The following is a 16,273-nucleotide window of genomic DNA, read 5'->3' as shown; positions in this document are numbered from 1 at the left end:
TGTATAGGTGTGTGTGTGTGTAAGCGCGCGCGCGAATGTGCCTTTCATCTATACAACATTAATGACGTACGAACGATGAGAGAGAACGCATTCTCTGAAAGAGATGCAGCAGTGTGAATATGTAGAAAGAGAGCAAACGGAACAGAATTCCGGTAGGCTTTCATGGACGGACGTCGTCTCATCGATGGTTAGGAAAATTGTTGTAGAATTGGTGAAAAATCGATTTTTCCGTTTTGCATCCGCGCGACCATTCGAGTTGACATATCGAGTTGTGTGACCACGGTTGCCAAATAAATTAATGTTTTTCGCTGACACACACACACGGTGCGTGTAAAAACAGTTGGCCGACGTTGATAACGAGAATTTACTGATCAATTGGATAACGTTGGGTTTTTAATGTAGATATTTTGTAATATGTGGCTCAGTGCTAAGTTGACCGGGGAGTAGATATCTGTTCTTCTGCCAGCGACGTACGCATTTGACAGCTCCCTGTAATCGGGGTCTGCCACTGTGTGCTTGATTAAGAGAAGATTAGGAAAGTCTGCCTTGTGTTATGCTCAAGATGTTGATAACGGAATTGTAAGATAATGGTTCCAGTGTTCGTAGTTGCATTTTGGCAGTCAGCTCATTCCGGTGCCTACAGTGAATTGGTGTGTGAATTACATTGTGCGCTGAAAATATTGCTGTGATTGAAGCGAATTTGCAATAGTTAGGTGATTGTTGGTTAAGATGTGAAAAGATTTTGGAAAAATGGTACAGAACCTGTTGATTTTTTTCTGCTTCTATCAAGTCTTAGCAAGTACATACAGGAACTAACTTTAATAGTATCTTTGTTTGGAAATGCAGAATGCTCTTTTGCCGAAAGTAAATTCGTTTTTCATATCACAAACATTACCTTAAATACCTACTGATATTTCTATCAACCATAAAGGAAGCATTCGAATTCTTCCGTGTTTTATGAGCAACGAAAAATAAATTAGTGGTGTAAAATATTTTGGTGTTGCATTTCAGTATCGCAGTACGCGTCAAGACGCACACAAATATCGTTGCACGCGCTTCTCATGCCGAAGTGCATTAAAACATAAAGAAACAAGAGCACAACATTTGGAGGGGAAAAACAACCCAAAAGAGCAATATTGGCTCAAGTGAGATTGGTGGAATTCCGCATTAAAAGCAATAGAAAAGTCGGGCAACAACCATCAACGCGTTCACCTTCCTGTGTACGTGCATGTGTGTGTGTGTGTGTGTGAGAGAGAGTTTTCCCCAAAACTCAGTGGTGTATGTGTGCGGGTGTCGTCCTTTCTGTAGCAGACTCCAAACTCGCACGCGCGCCTTTTGTCACGTCATTCATTTGGGAGGGGGGACGTACCATATCCCACCCCCTTGCTGAAGAACACACATACACGCAACATACGCACGCGGTCACAGTCAAGCGCACAGTTTATTTTCGAATTTTGCTGCGAAGGATATGCCCACGGTGCAGAAATAGGAAGACGAAATTTTACTTTTAAACACAAGAAAAAACTGCGCCTGAGTGTGTGTGTGTTTAGTAGATTGGTGGATGCGTGTATGCGTGTAGTTAAAACAAAAATCACGCGATAAATATACCATTCCCATTACGGGGGCACACAGGGCTAATGTCCTTCCAGGACGGAGGAATCGTGCAATGAAATCAGGACACCAAAATAGCACAACGGCATGCGTGCGATCATAACCTCCATGTAACCTCCGACAGTCCCATGGGTTGTACCATACCGAATTACCGCCGGATTCGGGTTAGATTAATATAATATGCAGTAAAGTGAAAAGGAAGCACGCTGAACGCAATGACAGTTGTAGAAAAGGTGTTTGCACAGTGGTAGTGCATAAATGTTTTATTACGATTTATCGCGATTTAGTTTGCAATCCCGGATGCCATCTTGATGTGATGCTGTTGTGTCAAAGTGAATCGAAACGATTTTATAATTCCCATTTTCTTTCCCCCATGCAGATCCGTACTTCCAGGACTTAATCGGCTCAGTCAAACCTAGTAGTAGTGTGGGTGAGTGCGAGTGGAACAAACACGCAAAATTGATTGCAAAAGTGTCCAAAGTAATTGTTACATAAATAGAGCGAAATTAGCCGAACCAACAGTGCACAAATGACATGATGGCGTTCAGCTAGTGCCAGCCACTTTTCCTCGATGTGCGTGTCCTTTATTCAGCATATTAGAGAGTGCGTGAATGTGTGTGTGTGTTTGTGCGTGTGTGTGCGGGTGTGAAAGGAAGCAGTTTGCATGCTGGGAGCCCTGTGCGTTTAATCAGCGGATCGTTTTCTCCTGAATTTGTGGTTTGTTTTTAATTTCGTTTAAAAAAATTAAAAGTGCAGCAACGTTAGTTGGGTGCATTTAAGTACGTGGGTGACACATTAAACAAATCTGTCAAACCAAATCAATCAAAACATCACGGAAAGTTTTCGATCGTCTTCGATAACAAATTCGAGTCGGAGCATCGTGTGTTCTGTAGCATATAGAAGCAGTGACGTGGTTTGTGTCGTGGTGTAATATTTTTTTTTAAATTTCATTTTGTTTCTCAAAACTAGTGATCCCCGCACCGTGGCAAATGCTCGACCGAGAAACCGCCAGCGACAAATGCTGCTGTCCCACGTACCGTTACCGGTAAAGTTTGTGTGCGTGTGAGTGCATTTTCCATTTCGATTTCCGTTTCCGGTTCTGTTGGCGGAACGTCCGTGCCGAATGCAGAAGGAGAATGAGCAGCAAACTTACTGTACAGTGCATATAGCAGCGGTAGTAGTGCGTTGTGTGCGTGTGCGTCCGTTGCAGTGTGGTGTGTGTGGGTGGGAATGCTGATGTGGTGCTAACACCCCAAAACCCACATGTCATTCGGTTCCTTCTTCCGGCTTACCGGAGTTTTGCTGCTCGACTTAACCTTCAGCGTAAACGAGTGTAATATTTGACAACATCTTTATAGATTGATTGAACCGAACGGTGAGACGGGCGTGTGTCGGGTGGACGAATGTGTCGGTGTGTGTTGGCAGAAAAGAAAGCCAAGCTAAACAGAGCGTCCATGGTGGAAAAGCTCGCATTGGCATTGATTTAACTGAGACAGTCAATCAGCGTAGTAGTGTGTGTGTGTCTGTGTCCCAGGCCACTCTAAGCCAGGAACGAACGTGGTTCCACAGTACGGACGAACGTCACATCCATATCCCATCCGATTGTTTGTGTCCGCAAGTGTAGCTCCGTACCGACGACAACTTGGCGACAGAACCGAAAATGCAGCGCCGCGGCGAGGGCAAGGACCAGCAGCAGCAGCAGCAACAACAGCAGCAACCACCGCAACAGGCGCGAACTGCTGGCGAGGCCGGTGTTGCTGGTGGTGGAGCGCGCGACCGTGACGTCGCCCGACAGACAAGGTGAGTGAAGAAGCTGCTGGAATTAATCTTAGAGCAAATTTGGGAAACTTGTTCTTTGCATGTTCCATATCTTTTTATGCTATTTTTTAAGGTTTGTCACTCTGCATACTGCAGACTCCATACCAAAAAGCTATCTCAATTGATGAGTTAATTATAGGTAAAAATCCTTTACCAAAATAAGCAAGATGAGTTACGGAAATACACTTTGAAATTGACCGGAATTGAAATTCGGAATTGGAATCCAAAACACAATCAAGATTTTTATCCTAGTACGAGGCTATTCCGGATCCCAATAACTGTCTGAAGTTAATCCGGACATTATTCCGGAAGTAACCGAAGTTACAATTTCCGACATCATTATTTGAGATTTTAAACCAGATCGATCCAGATGTACCAGATGTATTGTTGAGTCATACAACGTGGAATCTGCGGATAGACAATTGATTGTGTCTCCGGGAATGCTGGTGAAATCAGGTCTAGTGAATTAATCATTACCAACGACAGATGCTCCGCGAAGTTAGATGTAGAAAACTTGGAAGAGATTTCATCAATTTTAGAGTCTACTTAAAGAAGATGAATTCGCTTGTCTTCTGCTTCAATTGATAACATCTGTACTTTCGATACAGTATTCTCGTTGATGACACGTAAGACGAAAGAAAGCTTTCTTACATTTCTTACAACTATGAAGAATATACCTACATCTCGATGACTTGTGGTAGTGTACTTCATGCTTAGGATTTCATCAAAAAAGACATCACATTTGTACAAAAATGAAGTTACTTGACAAGTGATCCAACAGAAATCGTTTTAATATAACCTCAATGTAACGTTATTTATACTGAAGAAGCAGTTGAATTATGCAATTTCCTATCTATCTGGCCATTCTTAAAAAAAGTCTCGTACTAGAATGTAACTAAACTTCCCATAAAAAAGATATAAAAGTGTTATGACCTTTGCTACAAACAACAGCTGACCCATTAAACGGGTTTCAACTTTTCAGGTGGGACATTTTTTTTGGTCATTTTCCTTTACGTCAACCGCCAGACGTGAACAGTTGTGTGTCCCACTGCGGCAAGACCTGTCCATCCGTTATCTTGTGTTTGTGTGGGGCAGTTTGCAGTATGCTGCTGAAAAATCACCTGTCGTGTGTAGTAGGTTCCCGGAACGAAGGGAAGCCGCCCGTAGCATGGATAAGATAAGAAATGAAGCAAAGAAGGGAACAGATAGTGGTGTGTTTGGTCGCGCAAACAACCGGGTACCAAGCGCAGAGGGCTGTAAAGATGTGAATCAGGGAACAACCTTCAAAGGCAAATGGAGAGAAGGACGGGAAGAAGGTTTGGGTGCTTCGTTATCAGTTTGATTTATTTGTGAAGTATACTTCAGGGGTGTTTGCTGATACGAATGTGCGTGCGGTTAGAAAATAAGTGCCCAGTTTTATATTGCATTTGTCGCATACACACCTTGACAAAGGTGAAGTGCCCCGGACAATGGATATCTTGTTCGCCTTGGTTTGTTATAAGGCACGATAGCAGTTTAAAATGTGTTTTAAATTTAATTGCCAAACACTCGTTTGTAGAAACAAAAATATAGTCTATCAATCCCGATACATTAAACTGTATAACGTTTGACACTTGAATATCAATCCTCACCTTCTCGTCGATTTGTTTTTGCTTCAATGCGTACCAGCTAAGTATTCTAAGTAGTGGCTAAATGAGCATTAAGCAAATAACGTTGGTGCTGCGTTTGTTACAAATCTCCAACGGCTAGCGGACGACGAGCAAATCCCTCCTCAATCTGGTTGACACCTAAGTTATCACGTGTTTGCGCTGGAACTATGCTCCAGTCGTCTCACTCGTTCATGGCGTGCACCTCATTTCGTTGCTGTCTCGATGTCCTAAATAGACGAGAGTTACCCGTGCCCAGTGCAATATTGAACCAGTCGTTTAGCAGCCACGCCGAATGGGCAGCACGAAGGCAAAGCACGTTAATTGGCTAGATCTTGTTGGCGTTCTTGCGCGTCCATAATCTGTTTCCAATCCAATAACCTGACCCGGGAACGTGATGGGGAAGCGGATCAAACCGGGACCATTGTTGGGTACGGCCAATCGAAAACTTTGCAATTGTTTGCTGTTCTTTTTAGCATAATTCTGTCACGTTATCAAACAGCTTTGAACGCCACTTGTCACATAGCACAGGCGCGCCCTGTTGTACGTTGTGCGCTTCTTCACAAATATGTCTCTTTGGCAATGAAATGTGAATGCGTGTGTGTGATGTTATTTTATGAAGGATTTAAAGCAACAAACAAATTGTAGTAGTAGAAGGCATTGATTAGATTCAATATGTTCAATAGACTCAATTTTGTTGGGTCCTCTTTTCGAGTCTTTCAGAATTACGTCTAAAACATAACTTAATATTGATTCATTGTAATCTCTGTGTCTTATTATTCCAAACAATTTTTACAGTAATTGATTAATGTTCTACTGGATGTACAAACTGCTTTTAAGCATTTTAATCCGAAAAAATTGATATTTTAATATGGAAAAGTTGCATTAAAATAATCATGTAAAGGCTATTATCAAGACTGCAACTTTATCAAGAACTTTCTGCTAAGTTATGAAGCTCATACTATAAACGTAAATTATGTATTTTGAGTAGTGATGAGAATACTCCCACTTTTCAGAGAGTTGAAACAGAATGAAAGAGTGGTTATAAGGATTTGAATCTTTTAGTTACTCTTTTGAGAGTCATAAAAATATTACTCTAAACTAATCCTTTAATTACTCCTTAACGTGTTTAATCATTCATTCTCTCTGCCGATGAATGATTCACTCCTTGTGGTTTTTATTCACTCACTCTCTGTGTCGACTAACGGCTCACTCTTTACGCAAAAGATTGCGTCATTAGTCGGCACAGAGAGTGAGTGAGTAAAAACCCCAAGGAGTGAGTCAATAGTCGACATTCTCTCTGCGTAAGTAAAAACGTAAAGGAGTAAGACAAAGAGTCATAAAAACTCTTGATGCTGAGTTGGAATCATAAACTCCTTTGCACTATTAAACTCACTCACTCACTCTTATTCAGTGTTCACATCTCTAATTTTGAGCTCAAGAACTCATGCAATGGGTTGGCCAATAGCGTCAATGCTTCTCAGTTACAAACGAATTAGCTGGGTTTGATTCCACTTGCAAGTCCATTCGTAGTTTTTGTTGTTGTTCTGTTTTTACGAGGCTTTTGCTCATTCGCCTCTCACTCCATTCGTAGTATTATACATCCTTCTAAAGCCATATGATACATGATTTATGAATTCTGATAGATAAAACACATAATAGGAAAGTAACGCATAAACTTCTTCAATATCAATTAGGATTCTAAAAAAAAATTCTTTCAACACTTGACCACTTGAATCCTTGGGCAATGCTCATTTTAAAGCGCCGAACGAAGGAGAACTGGTGGACAAGAAATGGCTAAGAAATGAGCTCATCGTAGATCAGCTTTCCTTCAATATTTTTTGTCAAACGAAAGCAATTCCCCTCCCCACACGACACTTCTTCTACGCTGCCCCAAGAATCCAGTCCATGTTGTGAACCATCTGAAAGGTCGGTTTTTGCAGTTCCGGCATCGGACTTGTGGTACCACGATTGCCGGTACCGAGGAACATACACACGCTTGCATTCGTATATGTTTAAGTGAGTTTTTCATGCTTTATTGTGCACATACGGCTCTTTGGAGAAGGGAATGTTTTTTTTTACCTCCCTTTTGCATTTCACCCACTTCGGGAACTTGTTGCGCGGCATCGAAGTGAGCGGTCCCTTTCTTCTGGCAATAAACCCGTTCAATGGTCAGGGTTTTGTCCACATTCTACAGGACAATATTCATTCTTGAGTGCATTTTTCAAATCTCCCCCTGTCCGCCACACTTCTCCCATCAAGCCCTTCATTCAGGTTCCGGTAAGGAAGACGTACTGGAGAAACTTAAGTTGAAGACGCGCTCAACTTCAATTTTCTGCTGGAATTTAAACTTTGCAAAATCCGGTTCTCTTTCACTGACCTCGAACTCCGTTTTTTCTTCTTCTTTCGTTTCATCATATCTTATTGAGAGCTGGTTTTTGTCCTCGTTCGGTAGCTTTTCACCTTTGAAGTGATTCCCATCGAAGTGGGAATGTTTTAGTTTTTCACGTTTTTTTTGTCCCCTTCTGATGGCTGTGTTTGATTCCTAACATCAATCGGCACCATCCAGCCGTCCGCGATGTGGCGCAAGTCTCGCGAGGTAAATTTTAATTGCTTCCATTTGGCGATACCGTACGTGTTTTAATCGGCCATAGTGTAATGCTTCGCGCACATTTTTTTACAAAAAAACCCTCATGGGCACGGTATGGCCCAAACGTACCTACCGTATGTGAAACCATCAAGAAGCGTGTGGATCCTTCGTAATAAGGGTTTGCTGGGGACTGAATAACAAAAAAAATACGAAACGGAGGGATGACAACGACAATGTAACGAATTATGGCTTCATTTAGTATAGAGCACCCTTTTGCACATTGGGATGGCCAGGTGGTGGGGTTGGACGTTAATTACTGGGTCGTGCGTGAATCGCGTAGACATTGCGGAAATGGACGGAAAAGCATACTTAAAAGCGAATGTGGTTCCATCGTCCGGAAGGGTGATGCCCATATGTGCAATCCCCCCACGAACAGTGGTGATAGGAAGCTGCTTTTACAAGTGTTGTAACGTGTGTGAATACAATACAAAAAAAAATTAGTAATTGTCCCAGGCGTAAGTTTTTTTTCCCACCAAATGCAACATTGTGCGACGGGACTATCTTTTTTTGTTGTTTTGTTTCTAGTATGTCATGTTTCGTGATCCACTACTTGTTATGCAAAATTATCACTTTCATTTGTCCGTTAGCGTGTGTGCGTGCGACTCATTTGTTTCATTCATCTGTGTGTATTTGTGTGGTTATGTACATATATCAGCAAAATGTTGTAAAAGTTACCCTGTAAACCGAATACATTACATTTGAACAATATTAGTTCAATTATTGGTGAGCTGTTCAATAAACTGACCGTTTTGGATCTGAAAGGCCTTCAAATCAAATCACAGAATTCTTACTGATGGCAGAACACCGATCGTCTTATCGATCTGTCATCCTTTGCTGCAGTATCTCCGTATCAGCTTATGTCAAAACCACCCAGACTAAAGCATGAGATATTCCTGCTAATCAAACTCCTCGTTATCTGTTATCTTATCGGACAAGAAGGTACCGAGCATGATCCTATAGCCTGGAGCATTACATTTATGTGAATAAATCTTCAACAACTCTTTCTTACCTGTCTTAGGTCTATTTCATACTTCCTGTTTATTTTTCTTTTACGAGTTAGTAATACAAACCACATGTTCCTGGTGCAATAAAGTTTACAGTTTATATATTTGCTCTAAAAACCACCAATCAAACAAACGTCCACGTGTGTTCGATATGTGTCATTGAGCTTGTGGATTGTGTTTAGTGCGGTGTGTGAGTGTTTGACTGATTCTCAAGCGGAGTGTAGTTGACTAATGCCACTTCTTATGCGTTATCGAAAGAAAAACCCTTATAGTATCTTTTCTAAGCTCCAGGAAGCTTCAATTCACATGTCAGATAAGAGATACAGCTCACCACACGACGTTGTCTTTATATGTTGTGGAGTACATTAAAGAAGCGGCTAGTTAAGTTTTGTGTTTTCCATTTTTGATGACATTTCCATGTGTCATGTGTTGTTGTGTTGTGAATTATAAAAATAACAATTTTATGTCAAAACTGTATTCTAGTACCTGCTCGACAAAATGTCACAATATTGGGGTTTGATCAAACTTCTAGTCAGAAAGTTTAATCCTTAAGATGGTATCTTATGGTATCTTAGCAGCAAATATCGAGTTGAAGAATTAGTTTGGATCTTCTCGTTATTTTCAATCTTCAATGTTTTAATGTTTTTGAAAACTAAAAAAATATTGAAAATTCTACCAAATTTTCAAAATCTCTTTCTATTTGTTGTGCTTGCTCACGTGGTCGCGTGGACTGTTTGGCAGTGCAATTTGTGTCTTCGCTTCTCATGCCTTCACTCATGCACTGTGTGGCTGGCGTGTGATGTAATGATGCCGCTGTGCTGAGTCCATTAACATTATCGCTTCATTACCACCGTTGACGCGTCCGAAAGCAGTGTGGAGCATCGTTTTTCTTTTTTTTTATCGTGACCACAGAAACCGGGCCGGTCGGTTCGGGTCGGTTGCATGTCGTTATCTATTGTTTGCTGTCCGTGTAGAGTTTTTGTTGTTGGTCCGGTGTGTATATATTTATTTGTCCCAATTACACCTCACTTCACCCTTACATTCTTCGATAGAACGTCACTTTCTTGGCAGTTTCTTGTACAAGATGGTTGGTTTTTACTGTCGGTAATTGATAATTCACAGGCGTATGTTAACGATATTTATCTAGTTTAAACAAAGAAACCTAATTTTGGAGGTTTTAATAATTAAAAAAAATATATTTTTTTACAAAAAATAAACGTTATAAGAAGACATTGTTACTAATGTATATTTTTTTATTCCTTTTTTCAGGTGAGTTGAACTGCTTTTAAATTGAGTCTCAGGATAAAACGTCGCTGAAGGTATTACCCGACAGATAATGCGATACAGGTTTGCAAACCCTATACATCATCCAATAGTGCTATTAATTTGCAAAATATTTGTTACGTTTCGATAATTTTTGTAGCGTTGTTAAGAACACTAATATATAAGTAATACCAACAAACTGAACTTGATAACAACAACAAACCAATCGCCATAAGTCGCTTCAATAATTACCGCTCGAAAAAGGGTTTTAAATTGTCTCGATGAACATGATCCATGTTAAATTGTGTTAAAAAGTTTACAATTTGCAATTTATGTTTCTATTTTCCTACTTCACCTTACGGTCACTTTTACCTGTTCATCTCAGAGGTTAAGGGTAGGTCGTAAGGATCTTCTCTGACTTGGACCAATGGGGACACTGGTTTCGATCATCTCAATTGATATTGCATTTTCCCATGTAGGTGAAAAAAATCCCATTTTCCAGGAAAACGGTTGTTTGGCTAGCTTTTCCGCACTTTGCGTTTTCCATTCCCGTTTTTTTTTGCTTTCCGTTTATGATGCTCCCTCGAGAGAAGAGAGCGCGAGAGAGAGAAGGAATGACAATTTAACAATCGATTTTCCACTTTCGCACTGACGGGCAGCCGCTACACCAGAGCAAGTGGATATATCGCTTCCAGCTGTTGGTGGTGTAGTTTGCCTGGTGTAAAAGTGTTTGTTCCGTATGCTATTTCTCGCATCGATCCAGCCGTTGTCTGTATTATGTATGTAGCCCCGCGATTTTGTGGGGCAACAGGAAGGGAAACGAAAGTGGGAAAAGTGTAAGGAATTTAATCAAATTTATGCTCCAGATTTATTTTCCACGTTGTGTGTTCCGTTGTGTCACGTACACAAATTAAATCGAAGAAAAGTAAAAGCAAGTAGATGAACAATATCGAAGAGAAAAAAAAAGCACCAACCATCGGCAACTAGCGTTCTTCCGAAATCGATGCCAACCAAAGTGCACTAAACTGGTGGAAGAATCGTTGCCAAATGGATTTGATATTCCAGCACAAAACGGAAAAAAACTCAAATGGAAAATCTATCATGGAAACGGATGCCGTTCGGGAGCGGAGTCAGGTCCTTTGAAGGGAAGAAATGGTAACTATCTCCTCTTGGCACTGATGGTACTAGATGCTGTTTCGTTATTGCTTGCGCTCGTACTAAATTGCAATCTCGTTTTGTGCACGGAGAGGACAAAGTTGTCGTGTTTTATTTCTCTCTTCTCGATAATCTTTCAACCCGGCGATAGTTCAATTATATGTACTGAAACAGGTACCGTACCGAGCGACTTGCTTATGTTCGAAGTAGTTTTATTGTGCTGGTAACTTGAGTTAAAGAAAAAATGCCAAAAAAAATGGAGAAGTTAAATGTAAATGAAAATCATGTAAAGTTTTGCCATGCGATTTCCATAATTTATTTGCCTTTAGTTGATCGATCGATCGAAGGCTATAATGAGCTAATTTGGTTAAGTGATTCTCTCGGGTGTGGGAAATGTTCCATTAGGGCTCATGGAGTTTTTAGTTTAATGAAACGTTTAAATTTAAATGGCAAAAACGTTCTTACGCATAAAGAGTGAAATTCTTCAGAGATTTTGATGGTTCTGACAGTGTCGGATCCTTCAACAATTATAGCCACTATGATGTTTTGGTGAAATAACTTATAGTTTTTCCTAAATGGAATCAAACGATGTTTGCCGATTTTGTTTTTGGTTCATTAGACCTTTGATTATATGAAGCCCGTCAGTGTTTATTTAATCTCTTCTTCTCTTTTCCCTAACGTAAAATGTTTCCACTTATAATCAATTGATATTATTGAATTTTTTTGTTCTGCACGACAGTACGAGTTCACTTCGTATCGATGATTCGGTGTCGCATTTCGAGTGGCAGCAGGTAACGCATTTAAAATCAATCGAAATCAAAAATCGCGTGACTGACGATCATTAATCCTAAGCCAGTTTGTTTGGTAGGGTTTTGTTACACCTTTTTGGCCTGGTGTAGATTCTAATTTTTATACCGTTTGACGGGGGTTTTGTTTTTGCTCCACAGATTAGACGTGTGTTGTGTGCCATTTACACAATGAATTTATAAAACAGCAAAAAGGTGTGTCCCATGGCGCTAACACAAGTGTTCCGTAAAACCTTTAACGTCAGTAAGTGATTTCGCGCTACCTGTTTGTTTTTTTTTTTGTTGGAAGTGCTAATTTGATACAGTTTACTGAGCAAGACAGGTTAGCTAATAATTAGTGAGCATAATAAAAAAAATCCTTTTTAGTACATTGTGTGATGAATTTTCCAAATAAATCGAACGATTTAAAACAGATAAAAAATTATCTTTAATTATTAATAATTTTATTGATAAAAAAAACTGTAATATTGATCCCTCAACGAAGGATTGTAAACAGAATTTTATTCATTGTATAAAATATTGATAAATGTTTAGCTAAAATGGCTTTTTCCGCCTTTAAACGCGAGCAATTTTGTTTTTAATAGAATATTTCAAAATCCGCCGCCTCAATTAATAGATTTAAGATTCATGACCTTCTTTCAGCATATTTTCCTATTTCCTAGTATAAATTTACTGTTAAGCTGAACAGTTTATGCTCTGAACACTTTTATTTTTCAGTTGAAAACAATTTTACACTTGTATAATTATTCTTGAAATAACTTTATTAAGCGTTTTTTATCATTCCCGTTAACATTTTATTATATTGAAGAAAACTTCTCTAGTCTGAAAAGAACAAATTTATTCAATTATACAACATCTTCAGTATATTCAATAAACTACTTTCAAATTTCGAAATTTCAAATTTCGGTATTTAAGAGTAAAAGTAAAATTGATAATCTAAAACAAGCACCAAACCCACGTGCGGCATCACTGCCTCGTGATGGTTGGGGATTTGTTAATTTTTATTTCCCTCAAGCGCTCGCGTCTTTGATTGACGCACGAATGGATTCGTACCAACTTTTGCAAACACAACACACTGCGCAATGCCCATCACTGTTTTGAAATTGTGCATGTTACCAATGATAAAGCCAGTACATACAATACCAATCACGGTCCCAATTCGTACTGATAACAAAAAAAAACATGTTTGCCATTACCTCGTGGTTGTGCTTCTGTTCGATGTTCCTCGACCCGGCCCTTCAACAAGGCGGAACTGCATGCCCTTCTGCAGGTGTTTAATACTGTTCGGTTACTAACACAACCAGAAGAGGTTCATCGATCGGTTCGATTTATGTTTCTATTCGTATATAGTCGCGCTCGCAATTCTCCAGCGCGCAAACTGCCCAGTGCGCGTTTCAGGGTTGGTTAGTGATTCATGATTCATTCGATTGCCATCACTGGTGAGGCGAGGAACTAAGGGGGAGCACCGGGAATGCAAGGAGCGGTTAGTGCAAGATTAAAATAATTCCATTTTCACTTCCCTTGACCGTAGTGAACCGGTGGGGGAGATGGGATGGCAAGGAATTCATCCATCATCGAATGGAAATTAGATTAGACGACTCGATGTGAGACTCTCCAACAAATATTGTATACTCACACACTGGACTATTCCCGAGGCGGGATTTATGGGGTGACGTTGGTGTGTTCTCTCTTATTTTAGGTTTTTGTTTCCCGACAAGTTTCCTTTGACCACCCACCAACAGCAGCAGCAACTAGAACTGGTGTAATTGAGAAGTTACTACTTCTCCAGTTCCGCAACGGAAGCCACACGAGACGAGACCCCGTGTTAGGGAGGGGTTCTTACTTTGAAATCGAAGGAACTATAGTGGAGCGTTGGTGTGTTCTAGTGGTGGTGCCAATGTTCAGCGAGCCGGGGTGCGTTGTAGGGTGTGTTTCTAAATCCCTTAGAAGGGGCGGTATAGGCGGTACACCCGGTGGGGGAAAGATTTTGCCGGACCTCGGCTATATGCTCTGAACTACCACGCGACTGGACATGAAATGCGCTCGTTCGCTCGCCGATGAGAGTGCGCACGGTTCGGTTGTTGCTCGCCCCGTTCTGCGGGGCAAAACCCAGAAGATGCAGAGTTCGGTTTTGTGTTGTGCGGTTTGCCTCTCAGTCGATCGTTGACATTCGTCGAACGCGCTGTAGAAAGTGGACAAGCAAAACCCGCGCTCTAAGTTGTTGACGGTAGTTTGGATGTTGTTAGAGTTGTATTTCTTCTTGTCTGTTGGATAGTGATCCTGGTTCTGTATCTCCGTCTAACAGATCACGCTACTCTGTGGATGTCTAGAGGAAAATGATTTATATCACAAAAATGCTACTTCCGCGAGGTGTTTAGATATTTAGATAGTGTGTGCCTGTGTGAAAGTAGGGAACGTGTCTCGAAGAATTCCGTGTGGAACGCAGAAAGTTTGCTGTGTGTGATGTTTACACAACAACGACGGATCACTCTAAGTGCGCAATAGATAGAAGTCGGTCTGCCCTAGAGATCAGCCGATGCTGAGATGTTGATATTATACTTGCCCGTGGTGTGGAAAAGTGTTAAATGGGAATAAAATATCGATTCGATAGTGTGCGATGTATATGAAGCCAGACGAATATTGTGTGATCCTCCCCCATTGTGGAAATGATTTGCTCATGTCTAAAGTGTCTATTTATTAAATGTGATTATCGAAAGTATTTTTATTGAAGGGATTAAACTCTCAGTTTATAATCGTGTGTTGCATTGTACAAAACTCTAGCCAATGATCCATTGTTTGGGAAGTTTCTTCATTTCCATTTACTCTACTTTACCAAAGAAATAATAAACAAAACTCCTCTAAAACAGATTGCTCTAGTAGAATATTTAATTTTGTTGGTGCATCACTGTTGATTGCTTTGAGGTGGTAATAATGTAAAGTGTGTTTTGCAATCGAATCACGACTGTTGTCTGCCCCTAAATTAGCACATCGAAACCTTGTCTCGACCATCTTTCCAATGTTGATTGCGCTTTCCTCCCATTATTTTTTGCTGATAAAACATCAATCGTATCATTCGCTTTGCTGTTTCTAATCAATCACAGTGTTTCACAGAACAGCGATAACATTATGTTTGAAAAAAAAATAATCAAAACTCTGCAAAACTGTGTGAAAAGTAAAAAAAAATCAAAGTATGATCAAAGCCCCTTTTCTCTTTCAAAGTTTCGTTCCAATGTTTCGTACACAAACTTTTGTTCGATTATGTAGCCGCGTGTCGTACATCATCATTTTGTGTGTTGTACGGTCTCTGTGTATGGGTTTTTGGTGATAAGTTGGATGAGATGATGACACGGTTTGTGCCGGAACAGAGTACACATGGTCCTGAGCAAACGGTGGTCAGTCCAGGAAGATCGAGGGTTGCTTTAGGTAGTAGTGGATGTTGTTGTTTCTTTAGATTATATAGACTTTGAGCTGAAGCTTACCAACGTCTCATACTTTAGCGTGTGTAGACGGACAGATAAATGTAACAAAAAAGTGTTTTAAAAAGACGCTAAAGAGATGTGTACAAAACGACCGATGAGCGGCGATTGCTGATGATGAAGTGTCTTTGTAAGATGGAAGTTTATCAGCGTTGGTTTTTTGTTTTAGTTTGAGTTTTTTTTCTTCTTCGTTTGCTCAAGAGATTACTACCGATTGCGCATATGTGGTTCCCAGATGTGTAGGATGGAGCGGAGAATAGAAAGTGGCGAAAGATGATTATAAGACACAGTTTATAGACAGCATCAGAGCATACGGAGAGCGGAAATGCAATCTTTTTTCTTCTTCTGTATTGAAAAATGATTCATGGATTCGTTTGATTCTTTTTTTGAACTGTTTGATGATGCTTTGAGGTTGATTATTTTTTTCTTTCTCCTTCCCTTTGCTTGGCATCTTACGTTTACTGCATTATACTCTAATTGTAATTTGCTGTCAGTTTTATGTCTCAATCCCCCAGATGCGTTTAACGGTACGAATCGAGAAGGTATGCAATATTTTTTTGCCCTAACACAAGGTTATAGTAGGGGTGTGTATTGCCAATAGTGTGACACAGTATTATTTGCAAGTGAATTCTTCATTCTTAATTCGGTGGCGGCAAGAGAATTGGTGAGAACCCGTGTACGTTCAATTCCGCAGAGCACCAATGTTATGCATTCCGCTGAACTTTCGTCCGAAAAAGATCACACACTGCAGGTACGGGAGGAGATTCGATAAAGGTCGTGTTTGTTGTGCACATTTTCGAACATATTACGCACCATTACTATTTACGCTATTTCACGCAACGTT

General features: G+C 40.3%; 1 protein-coding gene across 22 annotated transcripts in view; it reads left to right on the top strand.

Moving 5' to 3' along the window:
• Positions 1 to 16,273, top strand: part of LOC125762476 (casein kinase I) — an 84,482-nt gene that overhangs the window by 7,831 nt on the left and 60,378 nt on the right. For 16 of the 22 annotated variants that reach the window (XM_049424600.1, XM_049424618.1, XM_049424617.1 and 13 more), the window contains exons 2-3: positions 1,991 to 2,328; positions 2,581 to 3,411. In XM_049424600.1, the coding sequence (XP_049280557.1) occupies positions 3,272 to 3,411 (140 nt within the window). In that variant the 5' untranslated portion in view covers positions 1,991 to 2,328; positions 2,581 to 3,271. Of the gene's footprint in view, positions 1 to 1,259; positions 2,329 to 2,580; positions 3,412 to 14,070; positions 14,181 to 16,273 lie in introns of those variants that run through there. The other 6 variants (XM_049424604.1, XM_049424601.1, XM_049424599.1 and 3 more) reach the window with 5 other exon arrangements.

Source organism: Anopheles funestus, chromosome 2RL, assembly GCF_943734845.2.
Source record: "Anopheles funestus chromosome 2RL, idAnoFuneDA-416_04, whole genome shotgun sequence".
Classification (NCBI taxonomy): Eukaryota; Metazoa; Arthropoda; class Insecta; order Diptera; family Culicidae; genus Anopheles; species Anopheles funestus.
The sequence above is the reverse complement of the archived record's forward strand: the minus strand, read 5'-3'. Positions and strand labels throughout refer to the sequence as shown.